The sequence below is a fragment of the Lagenorhynchus albirostris genome, unplaced genomic scaffold (assembly GCF_949774975.1).
Source record: "Lagenorhynchus albirostris unplaced genomic scaffold, mLagAlb1.1 scaffold_351, whole genome shotgun sequence".
In the NCBI taxonomy this organism is placed as follows: Eukaryota; Metazoa; Chordata; class Mammalia; order Artiodactyla; family Delphinidae; genus Lagenorhynchus; species Lagenorhynchus albirostris.
In genome coordinates, this window is record NW_026783460.1 from 55,490 (window position 1) to 77,863 (window position 22,374).

A 22,374-nucleotide genomic window follows, 5' to 3' on the forward strand; every position below is an offset into this window, starting at 1 on the left:
AATGTGGAGAGTCATAATTTCTGGAGAAGGGGAAGGTCGTGTGAGTCCCCATGTTGGTCACATCTGACGAACAAAAATTTTTTAATGCAATCTGTCCATAACAGAAAGTCAAGAGTTCCTTCCCTTTTATCATTTCACACATCTGTTGAATATGAGGCAGCACACACAGTGATCTGCTTCATCCCCCACTGACTGCTTCTGCTCTACAGGAGTCCTCTGCTGAGCAGTGGGGGAACAGAGAGGAGCAGGGTGATTGTGGGCCCCTCATGCCCTACTTCACATCTCAGTGCCTTCCACCCACTGAGAGAGCCTCCGGAGTGTGGGGATCTAAGGGAAGGCCTCAGCCATGTACATCTCTTAGACCATACAGCATCCACCCTATACCAGTGATATAGGGAAGAAGAGAAGAAAGTCGCATGTACAATTACAGTTACAGCAGAAGTGAGAATCCCCAAAACTCAAGACAGGTACTGTTGTTGTGTGCTTCTGTTTCAGAAGTTTGATGTAAAATTTTGGGTGAGAGAAAAAAACACTCTATTCTCTCATTTATCCCAGTTCAGTTAATCTTTTCTTTCCTTCCTAATTCAACTTCACTCTCTCAAATCTCCTGTCCTTCATTGTGCCCTGTTGACTGGTCTCTTAATCCATCCAGTGTTGAAAAAGTCCTAGAGATATAAACGCTGCCTTGGTTTCCCTCCCTTTAATCTCTAACAGTATCTAGAAATATTACATTCTAAACCATTTCTCTAATCCTGTCTTCTTCTACCTGCTGTGGTTCCCCATACACATCATCAACTGTTCACTTGGCCATACTCCCATAGTTGTGTATTTTCCCTTATTTTGATGAGGATGGTATTGAAATGATGAGGGGGGATAATAATTCATAAAAAGCCAATAGATAACAGTTATCATAATTATTACCAAATGTTTATTATCAGAGTAAAACTTGCAAATGAAAAATACCTTATAACACCAGGAGATTAATGAAAGTTATATGGTGCATATCTGTCATGATTAGAGCAAAATAGCTTAGAGAGTACAGAAAAGAGGTTATGGTCAAATCCCCTTTACTTAGCAGTGTAGCATCAATGTGGAGCAATTGTCTTTTTCCAACAGTGAGACAATCTTTTTACTTTAGGGTAGTGTTGGCCTTGGTGGTGGGTAGAAGAGGATCCTGCTCCCACCCAGAGAACACAAGACCTGAGGCCCTTTTGTTATTCGGTTAGGCAACTCTACCCATCTCTTCCTCATTCTCTTAGACTTCAGCTCTCTAAAGTCTTATGCAACAGCATTTTAACATCATCGGCCACCGTATTGATGAATTTCAAACGTAAAAAATATACTTTCAAAAATTGAAAGATAGAAGATCGGAGTCCTCCGTTCACTGAGCAAAAGGATTCAGCACATTTCATGGCCTTTGCTGCTATACTGTCATTCTTCACAAATAACCAGAAATCCAAGGACTTTGTGGAGCTCTTGATCTCTTGCACAGATGTGCCCAGTTTCTGGGCAATCTCTTTGACTGACTGCTCATCCAAACCAAAATAGCTTCGATAAAGGTTCAAGCACTTCTCCTGTTTAGGCAAGTCAAAGCCACTGAAGAAGGCCATGAAAGGGATGATGGCCAAAGCGGCTGATTTCAGGGCATTCAGCCAGATCTTCTCTTTGAGGATAACTCTCTTCACCTCAATGAAAGCATCAGACAAATTGGACAACTGGAGCACAAAGGTGTAGCGCTTATGTGCAGGGAGATCCTGCAGCAATGTCTCCTGCAGTCTTGGGAAATCAAACTTATCCGGGTGAAAGTTGGAGACCAGGAAGACACACGGATTAGATACTCCGATGTTGCTGAGAATAGCCAGGTAGTCGTCTCGGATCTGCTGAAGGACTCTCTCCTTTTTGAAGGATATGGGTTTGCTTTTCTCTTCACTGTGTAATTCAACATCCACCATTGTTCTAACAAAGTAGAAATTCTTCCCCTTCTCCTTGATTTTCTGGGCCAGGAGAGCATCATTTGAGCTGAACCGTGAGGAAGAAATAATGATGAAAAAGTCATAGTCATCATCTCCCACAATTTCTAGATAAGGATCTGGAAGGGAATTGGGAGTCCCAGTTCCAGGCAGGTCCCAGAAGGTCACACTGGGATATTTCGGATGTTGATAGGGGGTTTTCTTCATGGTGGTTGGCACAACTCCAACGTGAGCAGACCCCTCCTCTTCATGACCAAGACCTAGCAGGGCATTGATGAAACTGGACTTCCCAGAACCAGATTGCCCGATCACAGCCACATCCAAGGGAGCGTTCTCAGATTTCTGAAGTGCTTCCTGAATCTCTTCAACCACCTCTTTTAGCTTCCCCTCCTGAAAGACTCTTTGAATACGTTCAACACTTTCCTGAGAGAGGATCCCCACTGCCTTGCTGATCAAGGTGGAGTAGTGTGGGACACATTTTTGGGCCAATTGCTCAAAATTCTTTCCTGACAGGAAATAGGAGGTGAACCAATCCATGCCAGTTAACCCTGGATGATCTGTGGAAAAGGAAGGGAATAAGGAGGTAAGGTGAATGAAGCAGCAGAACAGGCAGGTTCAGCTGAGGAAACACAGTGGTCTCAACTGATCGGTCCCATCTCTCACACTTACTCATGTTACTACAGTTCATTTATTTTTCCTGATGACTTTTGTTTCCATTGCTACAGAAAAGACTACCTGTTTTCTAAGCTGATGATTTATATGTTCCAGGAGTCAGGACAATGTAGAGACAGAATAATGGCCCCTAAGATGTCCACTTCCTGAACCCCAGAACCTGTGAATATGTTACTTACATAGCGAGAAGCACTTTGCAGATGTGATTAAGTTAATGATCTTCAGATGGAAAGATTATCTTGGTTTGTCCACATGGGTTAAATATAATCACAGGCATCCCTATAAGAGTGAGGCATGGCCAAATGCAGAAAAGAAGATGGGATAATAGGAACAAAGGTTGTAGTGAAGATGGAGGGAGGGCAATGAGCCAATGAACGCCAGGCAGTGTCTCGAGCCTGGAAAAGACAAGAAAATGGAGTACCTCCTGGAGCCTCCAGAAGGAACCGGTCCTTCTGACACTTTAATCGTAGCCCCTTAAGATTCATTTTGACTGCTCACCTCCAAAACTATAAAAGAATGAATGTATATTGTCTTAAGCCACTAAGTTTGTAGTAATTTGTTACAGAGCAATGGGAAACTAATATAGACTGTCTGTATTTTCCTGAAACCTGAATACAGAGCCCAGCACCTTTCCATTCTGCAGGAAGAATCACTTAGGCCAACACATTAGTGAGCACAGATAACTTCCAGAAAGATCCTCACTTCCAATAACCTGCAGCAAATCAGGACAGGACTTGCCTTGTGGGAGAGGCAGGAGACAGAGACAAGCCCACCAGGTGGCCTGTCTGCCAGGATGTATGTTCCATAAGGTGGACAACCAAGAACATAGTCATTGTGGTAATAGTTACCCCATGGCAGCTTAATGTCTATTTACCTCACTTTATGGACCAGTTTGGGTGGAAGTTAAAACATGTGACAGGAAGTTGCAGAGGAAGTAAATAAGAGCTCTAATTTTCCCTATCCAATTCAGCACAGTTTTGAAACATGGGCATCTGATTAAACCAAGGCAATTTAAAGAAATTATTAATATGATATTGATGACACCTCCTATCATTCACTATGAGTGAGGAAAGTTATACCAAGAAACTGTGATTTAAAAAATATTTAGGGCTTCCCTGGTGGCGCAGTGGTTGGGAGTCCGCCTGCCGATGCAGGGGACACGGGTTCGTGCCCCGGTCCGGGAAGATCCCACATGCCACGGAGCGGCTGGGCCCATGAGCCATGCCCGCTGAGCCTGCGTGTCCGGAGCCTGTGCTCTGCAACGGGAGAGGCCACAGCAGTAAGAGGCCCGCAGAGGTGTGCTGAACGCCCTCCACCCCCATTCTACATATTGTGCAAAGACAATTTTTTTTAAAAAGTAAAATCATTACTATCAAAAAATATTAAATGAATACATGTTAAGGATTTTATTTAACTGATCACTAATGAAGGAAATAAGCAGATGTTAATGCTAGTTGAAAGGAGAATACCAAAGAAGAGACACATTTATAGCTCAGGAATATTGAAATGAATGTCAAAGTGAGACAAGAGTGCTGTCTTCTAAGAAGAAGGTGGGAAGACTATTGAACCTCAACAGACAGATTGTATTTCTATATGGGTATGGACTAAATGTGTCCCCATAAATCCATAGATAAAATGTAATGCTCAAAGTGATTTTATTAGTAAATGGACCCTTCGAATGTGCTTAGGTCATGAGGGCAGAGCCACCATGAATGGATTAGTGCCCTCATAAAAGAGACCCCAAAGAGCTAGTTTAACCCTTCTGACATATGAGCTTAAACAGAAAAGACATTCATCTAGGAAGTGTGTTCTCATCAGACACCTAATCTACATGTGCCTTGATCTTGGTATTTCATCCTCCAGAAGTATGAGAAATAGATTTTTCTTCATAAGGTACCCAGTCTGTGGTATTTGGTTATAGCCTGCACAGAGTAAGGAAGTGGCGAAGAAATGAATTATTTTGCATTGCTATTAATTACCAAAACTCAAAGAGATTTAACTATCTCTATGGTAATGAAAGGCTAGAATCAGAAAACCCTGAGTGTGCATTAAACATTACATAATTTACTACTGGAGAAACCAGTAAACATTCTGTTGCCCCAAATTTTCTTACAACTTTCTCAAAGAAAGAAAGAAAGAATGAGAGAAAGAAAGAAGGAGAAAAAAGAAAGAAAAAAGAAAGAAAGGAAAGGCTTCTTCAGACACAGGGGTTGTCTGTTCTTCAAAGAGGTTGGCATGAACTGCTGGATGGAATTCCAGCTCTCCACCAGCCAGCCCTGTCCTCAGCCCTCCAAGTCCAAAGCTGGCCTTGGCCACTGCAGGTATAGAGCATGTTTTCCAGAGAGAAAACAGACTTCCTATGACAGAGATCAGATCCAAATGATTCCACTAAAACAGCAGAAAATGCTGAGACTGCGCAGGGCCATTCCCCAGAACTGTTCTCACCAGGAAATGCAGACACAGTGTGCTCCTGTTCTCACTGTAGAGAACAAAGCCTCTGCTGCCTGAGTAATGAGGCCCAGAAGGGGGAGGCGTCAGGAAGTACAATACTTTCTAACCTGAGCCTCTCCCTCTGGAAAATCTGATCGATATTTGAGAACCCACATTTCAAGGAGGAAATGGGAGGACCTGCCATACCCTGTATGGTATATTTTCATGTATATTTTATACATTATAAAAATAAACAAAGTATATTTAATGCTGTACTTGGGTGCTGGCTGGCATAGGGATATACCAACTGACCCACAGAACACAATACCAAAATCCCTGTCTTGGACTCAGGCATGTGTTGAATTATGTTGAAAGGGAGACATAAGCGTTGGCCAAAATGTTCGTTCGGTTTTTTCCATGAAATGGCTGTAGTAGCACTTAGTTGTCTTTAACTTCATTTGAAAAAATTTTCCTAGAGTGTATGTGACAGCTGTCATATCAGTGTGCATTTAAAAAATGACATCAGGGCTTCCCTGGTGGCGCAGTGGTTGAGAGTCCGCCTGCCGCTGCAGGGGACGCGGGTTCGTTCCCCCATCCGCGAAGATCCCACATGCCGCGGAGCGGCTGGGCCCGTGAGCCATGGCCGCTGAGCCTGCGCGTCCGGAGCCTGTGCCCCGCAACGGGAGAGGCCTCAACAGTGAGAGGCCCGCGTAACGCAAAAAAATAAATAAAAATTAAAAATGACATCAAAATTGAATTTTTGTGTAGCGATTTTAATACTGAAGATGGAAGAAAAAAGCAACATTTTTGGCATATTATCCTTTATTATTTCAAGAAGGGTAAAAATGAAACTGAAACACAACAACAACAAAAAAGATTTGTACAGTGTATGGAGAAGGTGCTGTGACAGATTGAACATGTCAAAAGTGGTTTGCGAAGTTTCGTGCTGGAGATCCCTCGCTGGACAATGCTCCACGGTTGGATAGACCAGTTGAAGTTGATAGCGATCAAATCGAGACATTAAGTGAGAACAACCAATGTTATACCATGTGGGAGATAGCCGACATACTCAAAATATCCAAATCAAGTGTTGAAAATCATTTGCACCAGCTTGGTTATGTTAAGCGCTTTGATGTTTAGGATCCTTACATAACTTATGCTAAAACAAACCTTCTTGACCATATTTCCACATGTAATTCTCTACTTAAACGTATCTTTTTTAAAATAAATTGTGGTGAAAAAATAAATAAATAAATCGTGATGGGCGATGAAAAGCAGATACTGTACAATAATGTGGAATGGAAGAGATCGTGGGGCAAGTGAAATGAACCACAACCAACTGCACCAAAGGCTGGTCTTCATCCAAAGAAGGTGATGTTGTGTATATGGTAGGATTGGAAGGGAGTCCTCTATTATGAGCTCCTTTTGGAAAACCAAACGATTAATTCCAACAAGTACTGCTCCCAATTAGACCAACTGAAAGCAGCGCTCGACGAAAGCGTCCAGAATTAGTCAACAGAAAATGCATACTCTTCCATCAGGATAATGCAAGACCACATGTTTCTTTGATGACCAGGCAAAAACTGTTACAGCTCAGCTGGGGAGTTCTGATTCATCTGCCGTATTCACCAGACATTGCACCTTCAGGTTTCCATTATTTAGGTCTTTACAAAATTCTTTTAATGGAAAAACTTTCAATTCCCTGAAAGACTGTAAAAGACGCCTGGAGCGGTTCTTTGCTCAAAAAGATGACAAACTTTTGGGCAGATGGAATTATGAAGTTTCCTGAAAAATGGCAGAAGGTAGTGGAACAAAAGGGTGACTATGTTGTTCAATAAAGTTCTTGGTGAAAATGAAAAGTGTGTCTTTTATTTTTACTTAAAAACTGAAGGCACTTTTGGCCAACCCAGTACATGGAATGTCAGTGAGTAAAGAAGGCTCTATCAAGTAAATGGAGCTGTACAAACTGGCTTTGCATTTGGAGAATGTTACAGATTCCCTACCTATATCACTTTTGATAATCAACTCTAGAGGAAGAGTAAAGATCTAAACTTCAAATAGAAAACTCTATTAGAAAATATAGCAGATCTTAGGGTACAGAAAAATTTTTTAAACAAGATACCCAGAAGATAACTGTATAAATAAGATTGACAAATGGGGTGCCTTAGAGTACATTAAAATGAAAAGTTTCTGTTTATGAAAATAAATGCTTCAGGGCAGTAAAAATTCTCCAGACATGTGGAGAAGATATTGGCACAAATGTCGTAAACTAAAAATCAATACTAAGAAGGTATTTTTAAAATGCCAGAGATCACTAAGAAGCAAAACAAACCAGTATGGAAGTGCAGGGCATGGGGGGAAATGAACAGATCTTTCTCAGGAAAACAAAAAACAAAAAAAACAGGTGTGGTCAATAAGCACACAGAAAGTTTAGCATCCTCCTTAGTAATGAGGCAAATGCAAAACTGCACAGTGAGATGACATTGTACGTCAATTCAACTGGAAAAATTTTAAAGTTGGACGATATTGAGTACTAGGGAGAATGTGAATCAGTAGAATCTCTGAAATATAGCTGCTGGGAATGTAAAATCAATACAATCACTACAAAAAAATATGGATTAATTTTATTAAATTGTACATTCATGCACCTTAGGACCCAGCATTTCCACTCCTAACATGGTACCTAGGAGTCACTGTGCAAAAATGTACAGGGGACATGTAAAATGTGTTCCTAACAGCAGTCTTCATTATTGTGAGAAAGGAGAGGATAGCCATTGACAGAGAATAGATAAATAAATTGAGCTCTACAACACTGATCCATTGTTATACATAGGTAAATAAATCTTAGTAACACAACACTGAGTTTAAAATAAATAGAATTTAGTAGAAATGGTAGAAAAAAATAGTAGGAAAAAAGAATACTCTTTAAATAAATCTTCAAGAAAACACAAAAAAATATGGCTTAGGCATGCATATGTAAGTGATCACACAACAAATGACAGAAAGGAATCGTAAATACATACTTCATGACGTTGCTGAACAAGGGCTGGTGACAGAGTATGGAGTAAGTAGGAACACATAGGTAAGTATAATTATTGAAGATGTTCTATTTCTTGGGACGGTTGTTCAGTGTGTAGGTGATCATCATATTATATAAGTAAACAAAGGACTTTAAAAAGAAAAATATCTCAGTTCTTTCAAATTGGTGCTGCATATATTCTTTTCTCTGTAGTCAGTCATGAATCTCTCCCTACTTCCATAGTTTGGGAGCATCAGAGAAATACTCTGTCTGACACATAGAGAGAATCAATGCTATGATGGAAGAAAGACAGAGAAATCATTGAGGGAGGAGGTGGGAACAAGAGAGGTTGTCATTCCAGGCAGAAAGAACTGCAAGGCAAAGATGAAAGATCACAAATGAATTTGACAGCTAGCTGTAGATGCAGATGAACACATACAGACACCCAATTAAAAACTTCAGTTTTAGGGGCTTCCCTGGTGGCGCAGTGGTTGAGAATCTGCTTGCTAATGCAGGGGACACGGGTTTGAGCCCTGGTCTGGGAGGATCCCACATGCCACGGAGCAACTAGGCCCGTGAGCCACAACTACTGAGCCTGCGCATCTGGAGCCTGTGCTCCTCAACAAGAGAGGCCGCGATAGTGAGAGGCCCGTGCACCGCAATGAAGAGTGGCCCCCGCTTGCCACAACTAGAGAAAGCCCTCGCACAGAAACGAAGACCCAACACAGCAAAAATAAATTTAAAAAAAAACGAAAACAAACTTCAGTTTTGGGACTTCCCTGGTGGTCCAATGGTAAAGAATCCACCTTCCAATGCAGGCGACACAGTTTCGATCCCTGGTCAGGGAACTAAGGTACCACATGCTGTGGGGCAACTAAGCCTGCGTGCCACAACTACTGAGCTCGCGCACCCCAACTAAAGAGCCTGCATGCCACAAACTACAGAGCCCATGTGCTCTGGAATCCCCATGCCACAACTACAGAGCCCACGCACCCTGGAGCCTGTGCGCTACAAATAGAAAAGAGAAAACCTGCGTGCCACAACTAGAGAGAAGTTCGCGCGCCACAATGAAGAGACTGTGCACCACAGTTAAAGATCTCGCATGCCTCAGCAAAGATACCACGTGCCACAACTAAGACCCGACGTAGCCAAAAAATAAATAAAATAAAATAAAAGACGTCAGTATTAATTAAAAACACCACTCAGAGTTCCCCAGGGCTGGGCTGGTCCTGATTGTGAGGGTCACTCTGAGTCTGGTGCCCCATTTCATAGGCTCTGGCCTGGAGCGGCCATTGCTCAGATACCCCTCAATGCACACCTCATGGTCCATAGTCAGACTTTCTAGCCCTAAGTCCACTGAGATCACATGAACCTTCCTCAGGACAAGAGGTGACACAGCATGTCATGGTCACTACTGTGTACCTACCAAATGGAATTGTTTCTTGGACTCAAGCACGGCTTCTGCCTTTGCAGGAGAAACTCCTAACAGGTCCCATCAGAGGTCTGTGAGTCTCTGGCAAGGTGGCTTCTCCCTGCACGGAGTAGGAACCCAAAGTAGGATCTGGGCAGAGTCCACAAGAGACATATAAAGGTTGCTGATTGCACTTTAGGTCCACACTTTGAAAACCTTTTCTAGGTTTGGGTTCTGCTTTCAGGCTAATCTGTCTATTAGATGCCTGAAATCGTTTGAACCTGGGCTCAAAGGAATTCCCAAGGTCCAGGCAGGCAGCCAAATTCAGCCTCTTTCTTGGTTGAGCCGCCTCCTCTCATGTTCCTCCATCTTCTGGCAGGCCCTCAACCCATGTGATGTTTGCATGGTCATCACTTCACCACCAGGAACTGGGCAGGCTGGAGAGCTGAACAAGAGACTGTGTCAGGCCTGTATCTGAGACCAGACTAGGCCTGGGAATACTAGCAAAGCAAAACAGGGAACAGGAGAAAAGGGAAGGAGGACAGGCCTTAAATGCTTTGCCTAAAGCCCTCAGGCTGGGGTGTGGGCCAGCAGGGTTCAGGTTGAGTTCCTCCAGAAAAATCCTCTGCAAGTGGCTTAACTATAAAAGTGTTGCTAAAGTTGAAAATGGGTGTGGTCCTTCCATTACCTTGCAAATATTTACTGAACTTTTCAGTTGCAATTCGGCCCTGTTCTGTGGATGACTGACAAGACTAGGCCTCTAATATCTCGGTCTCCTTAGGACATCACACCTTCAGGACAGGGAAGTTATTCCTGGACATCAATAAGGTCTCTGAAATGCACAGAGGTGAAGCACACATTTCCTGGTTGGAGGAGGGGAGGAATGTCTCAGGAAATATCCTGTCTCCTGGTCCCACTCACGTAAGAAAAATTCCAGTTGGTCTCATAAACAATCTGCAGACTCTTACAGAGTTGAAATCTCCCCTGCCCTGGCTCAGTCCCTCCACCAAGTGAGATAGCTGCAGCAGGGACAGGAAAAGAGTCAGCTTCTCCCTTTTTCTTCCTCCTACTGACCCTGTTACAAGGATGGGAACAATAAAGAGTAGGAAAGACACACTCAGGTGGGACAGGTTCAATCCTGCTGAAGCCCCTAGTGTGGTGACTGTCTCTCACGTAGGTGGGGCCATGTGTGGCTCACACTGACATCCCCATTGGGATCTCAGGGACAGGCACAGCCCAGACCTGCAGGCCTGCTACCTCCTCCTTAGAGTTGGGCAAGGTGGGTAGCCCCAGCCTCTTACCTCCTGATATCATCCTACCCAGAAAAGAACATCCAGCCCTCACTGTTGGCCACACCCCTTGCAACAAGTTCACTAAAGTGATCTTTGCCTCTCCCTTTCTTCAACCTTTCAACTGTCTTCTTCTGACCCAGGGAAGGAATCAATGGTGGCTAAACTGAATTCACAATCTCTTAGATGCATAAGAATTTCCTATCTTATTATTGACGTTTGCAATCTCTGCCCAAACCTTGGAAGCATTGTAAGCCTTGAAAAATTTCTAACTCTGTTACACTCACACAGTCCTCTGTCTGGGGCCTCTCTCCTGCCCACAGAAGACTTGGGGAGCTTTTGCTTCTGATCTGAGAGCGAGCACATGACAATCACTAGGATGTTAGGCAGATGCCCAGGGTCACCTGGCCAGTGGTGAGCATTGCTGGGTCTCAGGCCCCCAGCAGGTGCATTGACGGCAGGTAGGGGTCAGAGCTTGGAGTCGGCAGTGGTGGATGGAGAATATGCACTGTGAGCAAAGCTGGTGGTAGCAAGTGAACCCAAGTGCTGAGTGAGCTGGGCAACACCAGGGAGCATCTCTGCAGACAGTGTCTTGAGCCTCAGGAAGGGGCAGGGTCTGAGTGACGGTGAAGCTGAACGTGGACATAGGACGGAGCTGAGGACCAAATCCGAGGACATGGCTCTGGAAGGAAGCAGCAGGGCTGGACCCAGGACACCCCAACTCTGTGCTTGGCCTCTGTGCACTGACTTGACATTGACGCCTTAGAGTCTAGCTCAGGCCAGTGCCCCCTCCACTACGGAATGCAGAAAGGAAACTGGCGCTCCTTTCCTGGACACCTAGAGTCATTTCCAGGAATAGAACTGAAACTTCCGCTGCCTGAGTCCCCCTGGAGCTGAGGCCCTGCCAGCATTCAGATCTAGAAATAACCCAGCAGAGAGCTCCAGTGTCCCCAAGGGGCCGCTGAAGGAGAAAACTGCAGGACAACCAACTGTCCTTGCCAGCTCCTCTTCCCTCCTTTCCCTCAGCTCTCCCTAGGACAACCCCAACCCTCCACAATTCCATTTCTTCCTTCTGGAGCAACCTGAGCTTGGATGGTCCCAGAAGGAATTGCCTCTGTTTGAGGAGAGGACTGTTCCCCAGGGAGGGGTGACATGCCAGGAGGGCCACTGACATCTATCTGATCACCGTCACCCTCTGCTTCCATGGAGTGCATAAGGGAGAGGGCTCCTAAGATGGAACTTGTTTGATAACTGTGCTACTGTAAAGACACGAAAGGTGGAGCCCACACCAGGACAGGAGACCTTGGCATCAGGCTTACTCATTTCAGTGAGTTTTCATAGCAGGACCCCTCTCTGACATTCTTCAGGGACCACATCAGCACACAAATACTTTGCTGCTTCAAACCCATCCAGCCCTCCAGTGTGCAGGCAGTGTGCCTCTCATCTCCACGTTCCTGGCATTCGGGGTCTTCTGATGGAGACCACACGTGTAGAAGGAGGGCAGGACGTGCCACTCATACGCTCTTAGCGTCTAAGCTGGAAAAGGAGCCCCTGGCCATTTCCGGGGCATCTGGAATTGTGAGTCCACTAGTTCCCCAGGGTGGACCTCCCATGGAATAGGGACCTTAGGTGGGCTTTCAAGGATGAGATGTCTAATGGGACATTTCAGTCCCCCTCAGTTTAATTGTGTATTAGCATTGGAGAAACTATCTCTATTGCAGGGTTCCAACTCTTCCCTTTACAGATGATGTTAGTGAGGTGGGAGCTTTTCAAACACCGTCTCCCCAGATGTGTCCTGTTCAGTACCAGGCCCTTTGATGATGTTGAGGCTTAGCATACTTTCCTGGAATAAACGAGCATGTTGATTTTCTGTCAGCCTTTCATGATAATGACCAAATGGGGAACAAACTTGGGGCTTGAGGTACATTGGATTCTGGGCTCACAGAAGTCCTCGATAGCTCAGATTCCACATCTGGTGCAAGGTGGGCCACACTTCTCCATGGGTCCCTTTGGTTGGGGCTTGGGATAATTGGGCATGTTGGGAGCTATATAGAAACCAGCATGGGAAATCCACTAATGAGTGGTTTTCATTCTGCTTGTCTGAAGTTGTGAAATCTATTGTGTGGGTTATAACAAGAGTTGTTTGGTTTTTTTTTTAAAGTTACCCACTGGAATTGAATAAAGTGAAGAGATGGCAAATTCTGTGGTAAGATCTCTTTTTCAGGTATGTGCCTGTGTCTGTGCATGTGTGTTGAGTATACTTGGTTCCTAGGCAAAATGCATCTTTTACTCCTGGACTCATTCATAAGACTGGTGGCGGAGGGAGAATGTAAAGCCAGCATTAGGAGTGGTTGGGAAGGAGTGGACAATTGCCCAAACCTTCACCTAGAAGCAATCATGGAGCAGTGCTGTGAAATTAGGGATTTCTCCACATGTCACTTTCTGTCTGCTTGTTGTAAAATTTACTTTAAATGGATATATCCCCATGCTATTTTATAACCAAACTCTTAGATGGGGACCACTCCTACTATTTCAAGAGAAATTGAATGGATGCTTAGCTCTTAAGTGGTGGCAAAGGTGACATTAGTGCTGTGAACGGCTCTGAGCTTACTGAAAAGTCCTGTATCCATGGCTCACATTCAAACTGACCGCAAACTGCAGGTATTAACTTGAGACTCTGTGTGGCCTCAACTTAGTTGTTTAAGCAGAGAGTAACTGTGCTTAAGGATAATTGTATCCCATCTTACTCCACTGCCTAAAACCTAGCCTAGCCTCCCCTCTGATGTGAAGGCTTTGGGACTTGTGAAAATATAGTACCAGTAATATTGAGTTCATATCTTCAGAAACTATCACTTCCTTACAGAAGGGGTCTCAATAAGCCCAAAGCAATCACAGGGGAAATGAAAACAGCACGTGAACTGTCAAATAATTCCTTCCTTTACTTCTTTATTCTAGAAGCAAATCCTCCCTTTATTCTCTAAGCACAATCATTCTTTATTCTTTCCTTTATTCTCTAATCAAATTCTTATTGAGTGTCTGCTCTGTGCCAGGCACTGTCCCAGCCCTGGAGCTTCAGGAATGGAAATCATTGATTTCATAGAGATTGCTTTCCAGGGGAGAGACAGAGGAGTGAGAGAACCAAGTGAACTGTGGGCCAAGCTTGATGTGATAATCAGAGAAGATTAGATTGCTCCCCTAGAGACAAACACACAGATGGGGACAAGGGCAAGGAGATGGTGGATTGTGAAGATGGGAAGGGCCTGAGCTCTACCAGACCAAGACGAAACCAGCACCCGGCTGTGCAGTCTGCTAACCTCTGCACTGCCCTCAGAGGGAGGGAAAGCCTTCCCTGGTTCTCTGTCTCCGTGTTTGAGTCCCTCTTTTACAACAGCGTTGTCTGTACCCTACGTAATACTGTGTCCTTTTTATAATTAATAAATAATGGGATATACATTTGACTGACTGCTGTGTCAGAAAATATAAAGTAGATCTATGCACATCAACATAGAGAGATGCCCCCAATAATATTGAGTTTAGGAAGTAAGAAACTGACCTTGTTAGGGGTTTTAATGTTTTGTTACATAGGCACGGTTGAATAAGTCATTGACCACTGATGATTGAACTCAATCTCCAGCCCTCCTCCACTCCCTGAAGTTTCGAGGGAGAAGGGTAGGAAGGAACTGAAACTGCCCACCCTTTAATTCTGGCTCGATCTTTCTGGCCACCAGCCCCCATCCTGATGCTCTGTAGGCTCCCTGCCCCAATAATCTCATTATCTTACAAAAGACATTCCTATCACTGAGGAAATCTTGACATTTTTAGGAGCTCCTTCCGGGAATTGTGGGCAAAGACCAAATAGGTATTTTTATTATAAAACAGACTTTAAGCTCAATACTTTTTGTGGACGATTAAAGGGATAAACATAAAGCATTACTATATAGCTTTCATGGATACATACATACATTAATATACATTAATAAGTATGTTCAAGATGAATATCCTGGCACATATCAAATTGAAAAGACTGCGGTAGTCTGTGATGGGAAGAGAAGTAAACTAGGGGAAAGAGGAGAGAGATTTTTAAGGTGGGTTTTAGAGTCACAAAAGGCAAGATAATTTGAAAATGGGCACTCCTATCATTTCCCTAGAAGTGAAACCACCCAGTCCAGGGGTGAAGACCTTTACAAACACTGTCTCCCCTTGGGAACCCTAAAGAGAGGTGAGACGTGTAGCCTTAGGGAACCTCCTTGTTCCGTCTACTCAGTTCCCCCACATCTCCTCCAGCCCCAACGATACAAGACCACATAGTCACTGATGACTCCTAGGTTTGCATGCACATCCCACACTTCTCTCATCAACTCCACACTCCAGACTGGTCCCTCCTGCAGGTAGCCCTCTGAGAAATGCCCTGAGGTGACCCCACACAAGCTCTCTCCTGCACGTGGCCTGGATCAGATGTATGGACCACACATCACCCGCTTCACCCCAACATACTCTCTGCCCAGCTCCTTCTTGGGCTTGCCTGCCACATCTTGCTAACTTGACTTTCACGTTTAGATATCTCAGGCTTGGGAAAGACCCAGTTCGCTGTCCTCTAGCTGTTCTCCCAAAGCTCCTGCTAAAACCCTCATTCTGAGTTTGAAGTGAGGAGCAGGCATCACCCTCCATCTTTGCCCTGGGGATCCCACACCCTAACATCTCCCTCAAAATATCCCTTCACAAATTCCCTCACCCTAACCCTTTTGTACCTGCTATTCAGGTGACAGCTTTGACAGTGGTCTAACTAGTTTGTGGCCACCTGATTTGAAATATCTATGTGGTGGTTCACCTTGAAATGGAGCAGCAATTATTGCCATGTAGGAGCCAATAGGGAGAAAGAAAGAATGAGTCCCATTCTGATGTTACACGTAGCACCAAGGACCTCAGCCTGGAGAGAGGGTATTTTGAATGTATTTGAAATGTGACCTTTAAGTCATAAAAACGAAGGGTACTAGAGCAATGAGAAGACATTTTGTTTCAAAGGTGAAAGAAAAATCAGATGAATGACCAGCGTAGGGGATATAATTGCCACCACAAAATGCTTCTCTAATATGAGGATGATTTTAGGTTGGTTATTTTTAAGAAACAGAAGACTCAGGAAGTTGTCCTTTTTACCTTCCCCTTAACTGCTTAAAAGCATTTAGATCGGGGGGGCTTGTTCCAAGAAAGGAGCTGTCACCAGAGGTAACTAAAAAGAATATGAGCTAGGCGTGTAGACTGGGAATTTTACCAAGGTCTATATGTTCACGTTCCTCTCTGTGTCTCATTGCCTTTACATGGCGGTCACATACTTGTTTACCAAACATTTCCTCTTCCCATTACCCTGTGCCTTATCTTCCTCACCTTTGAAGCCCTACGCCCTTAGCCCCAACTCCTTTGCTCAGAATGAATACATAGCCTTGATTGCCTGACTGCCTCTGCACCCCATAATCTTCTGGAGCCCTCTTTCATAGGTATAGTAATTAAATTTGTTTTTTTCTCCCGTTAATCTGTCTCATGTCAATTTAATTCTTAGACCAGCCACAAAAACCCAGAAGCGTAGAGGAAAAATTTCTCCTCCCCAACACCATTTTGTTAAACTAAAGCAGGAAGTGGGTGTGGCCGACCACTCCTTGCTTTGTGTGCACGTCCTCCCACACAGTGTGATCTGAAATTGGGGTGCCCACAGCATAGGGGAGCAAAATTTGCTGTCCCAAAATGTATCTCTTTGGCATAGGATTATTTTAGGATGATTATCTTTAAGAAAGAGCTTTTATCTTCTCCTTAACTGCCTAAAAGAACTTAGATAAAGGGCCTATTTCAGGAAGAAGAGCTATCACCAGAGATTTCTACTAAGACTATGAGCTAGTGTGGTAGACTTGGGGAAACTTCGCAAGGCCTGTTTGATCAAAGTCCTCTCTGTTTCCCATTGTTTCTGCAAGGCATGGCAAACAATTGTTTACCGAACATTTATTTTTCCATCGTCCTGTAAATTGACTTCCCTCTTCGAAGTCCCAGACTCCTACCCCTGCTCCTGAAATCTGAATAGCATATAAGCCTCAATTGCCTGAACGCAGGTGTGCCTCACAGTATGGAACCCCTGCACATTCAAAGTTAAATTTGTGTTTTTTTTCTATTAATCTGCCTCATGTCATTTTAATTCTGAAACCAGCCATAAGAACCTACAAGGGTAGAGGAAAATTATTTCCTCCCCTACAACAGGCTCAGTCCTCACCCTTTAGGTTATCTTAACCTGTCCCATGTTGTCCGGCACCCTCTATGTGCTGGCAACTCCCAAATTATATCTCTACCGCAGGCCTCTCCTCTGACCTCAGACCCAAATATCCCATTGTTTATACAACATCTCCCGCTTGTATGTCTAGGATGATCTTTAGTAACTGAACAAGACCAAACATGTCTCAAGCCCCCATCCCTCTCTTCCCTTGTCTTATCCCTTTCAGGTAATATCAATGCCACCCCTCATTTGCACATGGGGCTGTCCGCATAATCTTCTTTCTCTCACACTTCACATCCCCAATCCTGCAACCTAACAAATGTATCCAGAATCCAGTCACTTCTCCCATTCTCACCACTATTGCCCTAGCCCTGGGCAGTTCTCGGCCCTCCCTCACTCCCTTAACCACCTGAAAAGGATGACCAGGCCTTCTGCATCAAACCACAGCTCTACACCAGCCGCCAGCCCTGCCCCTCAGGTCTCCAAACAAAAAACAAGCATCCCATCCCTGCAAGTGCTAAGAGTTTGCTCACTCACCAGTTCAAGAGAGAAAAGACATTTCTGGTCAGAGCGCCGACCCGAATGTTTCCACTAAAACAGTAGAAAATGCAGAGTCTGCTGAAGTGCTCCCCGCAGCCCCCAGCACGGGAACAATCCAGAGAACTGTCCTCGCCCAGATAAAGGCAGACACAGTAGAGAGCAAGGACTGGCAAACTTCGGTCCTGCCTGGGAAATGAGGCCCAGGATGGGAGGCAGCAGGGAGTACAATAGCCTCTGACTTGAGCCCCTCCCTTAGGAGGAAAAGATTGAGAGTTGAAACTAACATTTCCAGAAATGAAAATGAAACCAGGGAAATCTTGTTTATGTCTTTCTCTACAGCACCACATTTTCCAGTAAAGAAAGTACAAGAGTGTGACTTCCAGAGGATCAGTGAGTAAGGAGAGGGCAGAGAGGTACTAGGGGTCAGGAAAGGCAGGTCTCTTAGGACCCCTGGGAGGTCACCTAGCCAAGACACCCAGGGGAGCACAGAGGACAGGGAAGAAGGAAGGCTGTGAGCAACTTTTCAAAGCTTCCAGTGAATGAGGGAGAAGCATTTCTCTAACTTTTCTCTGTCTTTTTTGTTCTTTCATCGTTAGGAGACCTATACCTGACTGCCACATTGTCAACCCGGGGCCTGGATCACTCTGGTGGGTCATGGGGTCACATCTGATGAGCGAATCAAACAATCGGAAGGGCCTCTGGGGACACGAGGCAAAACCGCAAGCAGCTGGGCACAGAGAGGAGGGAGGAGTCTGGATTCCTAAATTTACATGGAAGATTAAGGAGAAAATACCAAGTTTTCTTTAGAAGAAGAAATGGGAGGGTTTGCAGTACCATATATGGTATTTTTCATGTATATTTTACACATTGTAAAAATAAAGTATACTTTGATGCTGCACTTGAATGCTGGCACAGGGATGAATGAACTGACCACAGAACAAAAAAACCTGTACATTCATGTACCTTGAGAACAAGCATTTCCACTCCTAAGATGGTACCTAAGAGTCACTATGCACAAATGTCCAGAGGATATGTAGAAGTGTGTTCCTAACAGCAGTCTTCATAACTGTGAAAAAGGAGAGGATAACCAATGACAGAGAAGGGATAAATAAATTGAGCTCTACAGCATCGTAAAGAATGGGTCATAGATATAATAGATAAATAAATATTAGTAGCATAATGCCGAGTTTTTATTTTTTTGCGGTACGCGGGCCTCTCACTGTTGTGGCTTCTCCCGCTGCGGAGCACAGGCTCCGGACGCGCAGGCTCAGCGCCCATGGCTCACGGGCCCAGCCGCTCCGCGGCATGTGGGATCTTCCCGGACCGGGACACGAACCCGTGTCCCCTGCATCGGCAGGTGGACTCTCAACCACTGCGCCACCAGGGAAGCCCATTGCCGGGTTTTTAAATTAAGAACCAGTATAATGCCGTTTAAATAAAGTTTCAGGAGAACACAACAAAATATCGTTAAGGCATGAATATGTCAGTGATAAAACAACAAATGAAAGAAAGCAATCATAAACACATACTTCATGAAGTTGTTACCCAAGGGCTGGTGACAGAGCATGGAGTAAATAGGACCACATAGATAGGTATAGTTACTGAAGATGTTCTGTTTCTTGGGATAGTTGTTCAGTGTGTAGGTAATCATTATGTTATGTACGTAACTAGAGGATTCTAAAAAGAAAAGTATCTCAGTTCTTTCCAAATTGGTGCTGCATATATTCTTTTCTCTGCAGTCAGTCATGAATCTTTCCCTCCTTCCATAGTTTGGGTACATCAGAGAAATACTCTGTCTGACATATAGAGACAATCAATGCTATGATGGAAGAGAGACTGAGAAATCATTGTGGGGACAAGACAGACTGGCATTCCAGGTAGAAAGAACTACAAGGCAAAGATGAAAACTCACAAATGAACTTGACAATGAGTTGTGCATGCAGGTGAACACAGACAAACAGCTAATTAAAGACCTCAGGAGTAAAATAAGAAATAAGTAAGAAAACCAAGTTCATGCCTTCTCCATCTTTGCTCTGAACTGTCCACAGGCTGGGACCTGATGCCCTGAATATACATCTCACAGCCCACAGTCTGACCTTCTGCTCCTAAGTGCCCTGTGATCACATGAATCTTCTTCAGGACCACAGGTGACACAGACCTGTCATGCTCACTACTGGTCACCTACCAAGTGGAATTGTTCTTTGGGCACCTGGACAGCTGCAGCCTCTGCAGGAGAAACTCTTAACTGACTCTGTCATAGGTCTGTGAGCCTCTGCAAAGATGCTTTCTCCCCGCACAGAGTAGGAACCAAAGTAGAATCTGGGCAAAGTCTACAAGAGACATACAAAGGTTGCTGATTGCACTTTAGGGCCACCCTTTGGAAACCTCTTCTAGGTTTGGGCTCTCCTTTCAGGCTAATCTGTCTATTAGATGCCTGAAATGGTTTGGAACTGGGCTCAAGGGAATTCACAAGGTCCAGCAAGCAGCCTCTTTTGGTTGTACCACCTCCTCTCATGTTCCTCCACCTCTGGTAGACCCTCAACCCATGTGATGCTTGCATGTTAAGACTTTCACCACCAGACACTGAGCAGGCTAGAGTGTGGACAAAGAAGCTGAGTGCCAGGCCTCCATCAGAGACCAGGCTAGGACTGGGGATGCAGGTAAGCAAAGCAGGGAATAGGAGTAAAGGGAAGGAGGACAGGCAGAAAATGGGTTGCCTAGAATGGCTGAGTTTGTCCAGAAAACCCTCTGAAAGTGCCTTAACTCTAAAAGCAGTAGCTGAAGTGGAAAATGGGTGTGGTCCTTCCTTTACCCTGCAAATGTTTACTAAGCTTTTCAGTTGACATTGGGCAATGTTCTGTGGTGACTGACAAGACTAGGCCTCTAATATCTTGGTCTCCTCAGGGCATGACATGTTCAGGATGGGGCAGGCATCCCTGGATATCAATATGGTCTCTGAAATGCACAGAGGCAAAGCACACATTTCCTGGTTGACAGAGGGAAGGAACAGCTCAGGAAATATCCTGTCTCCTAGCTCCACTCAGGTAAGCAAAAGTCCAGTTGGTCTAATAAACGATCTCCAGACTCTTATAAAGTTGAAATCTCCCCTGACCTGGCTCAGTCCTTCCTTCAACTGAGATAGCTGCAGTGGGGCTAGGGAAAGAGTCAGCTCCTTCCTCTTTCTTCATCACACTTGACCCCATTACAAGGATGGGAGCTAGCTGAGAGGAAATATAAAGGGTAGGAATGACATACTTGGGTGAGACAGTTACAATCCTACTGATGACCCCTGGTGTAGTGAATGTCCCTCACATAGGAGGGACAATGGTAGGGGTGGGAGTGGCTCACACCATTGGAATCTCAGGGACAGGCACAGCCCAGACCCACAGGCCTCTTACTTCCTGTTCAGGGTTTACAAATGGTGAAGAAATCCAGATTTATTGGATGAGGGTATCTTACCCAGGAAGACCAAGTCCAGACCCATAGCTGGCTTAAAATGAAAGCACATTCCCTCGCAAAGGGCTCACTAAAAAGTGATCCTTGCCTTCCCTTCTCCTCACCTGTCAGTCATTGTTTTCTGACCCAGGGATGGAATCAAGGGTGGTAAAGCCAGGCTCACATTCTCTTAGCTGGGTAACTGTTTCCTAACCTGTTATCGACATTGCAGTCTCTGGCCAAACCTCGGTAAACAGACCCACTCTATCACCCTGTTACGGTGGAAGCTCTCAGAACGTGTCCAGCAGCTACCTGAGCACCTTTGGCTCAGGGACAGCCCCAAGCACTGCCACTGACCGGGCATCACTGGCCCACAGTGCTTTCAATTCCAGGGTGAAAGAAACAAGGTCCTGGTCATGGTCTGGTCTGATATGTCTCTGGTAAGTGGTGGAATCTCGCATGTGATGACACCAGGGTATTCTGACTTACTGGTTGCCTCGATTGGAGGTTTCCTTTGGGGGGAAAAGGCATAAGATTTGGTCATCTGGTTTTGAGCCTACTGCCACTTTAATTGGACTTTTCTTTCTGGGTCAAGGAGTCCCTCACCATCTGATGCTGCCTGATTGGTAACTGGGAAACTCCCTGTTAGACCAAGTCTTGTTGGTACCCCCATCTGCAGTGGTAGGTAGACAATCCTCTGTTCTCTTTCTAGGGAACTGTGACCCTGAGAGACTGCTGAGTATTGGTTCATCTGGTCCTGGTCTGTCTGTTTCTGGTAATATTGACCATAAATAAGAATAATGGATAATCAGAGCTCTGTTCCATCTTGTAGTCCCCTAGGGTGTATCTTACACAATTAGAAAATTTTCAGCTACGCTCCCAAGGAAAAAGAGATTATTATTTTTTTAACATGCATGACCATAGTATTCTTTAGACACTGGAAGAAAACGGGCAACATGAAACTCTTCTGACATTCCAAAACTGTTTTTTTGGGGTTTTTTTGGGTTTTTTTTTGCAGTGTGTTTAGAGAAAGCTGGCTTGATAAAGTATCTTTTCAAAATCCTGACCCTAAAAAAATAAAAGTATTCCTAGGACAAAACCTGCAGTTATAACTCTATGTCATGTTCTTGAAATGCAAACACAGCCCACATTGCCTGAGACTATGGCCTTGGCTAAATTAGTAGAAGATGAACTTAATAAAAGAAAAAAGAATCCTTTTAAACTCAAGTGAATAAACAACTTATTTCATCTGTTATTATAAATTAATAAGCTTTATACTGAAATACTTGATTCATGACTAACTTTTTAAATGAAGCTACAAGATCTCTGGTTCTGTCTGACTTCATGTAAAAATT

At 44.4% G+C, this 22,374-nt stretch overlaps 1 protein-coding gene across 1 annotated transcript; it reads right to left on the reverse strand.

Annotated features, from left to right (window-relative positions):
* Positions 1-916: 916 nt before the first annotated feature.
* LOC132514347 (interferon-gamma-inducible GTPase 10-like) lies at positions 917-17,776 on the reverse strand. Its single transcript, XM_060138965.1, has 2 exons — positions 17,582-17,776; positions 917-2,527 (listed from the first exon to the last, which is right to left on the reverse strand). The coding sequence occupies exon 2, from the start codon at positions 2,505-2,507 to the stop codon at positions 1,263-1,265; it is 1,245 nt and encodes a 414-aa protein (XP_059994948.1). The 5' UTR covers positions 2,508-2,527; positions 17,582-17,776; the 3' UTR covers positions 917-1,262.
* Positions 17,777-22,374: the final 4,598 nt, after the last annotated feature.

Coding starts and splice junctions, on each gene's coding strand:
- LOC132514347 (XM_060138965.1), bottom strand. CDS start 2,507: ATGGATTGGTTCACCTCCTATTTCCTGTCAGGAAAGAATTTTGAGCAA.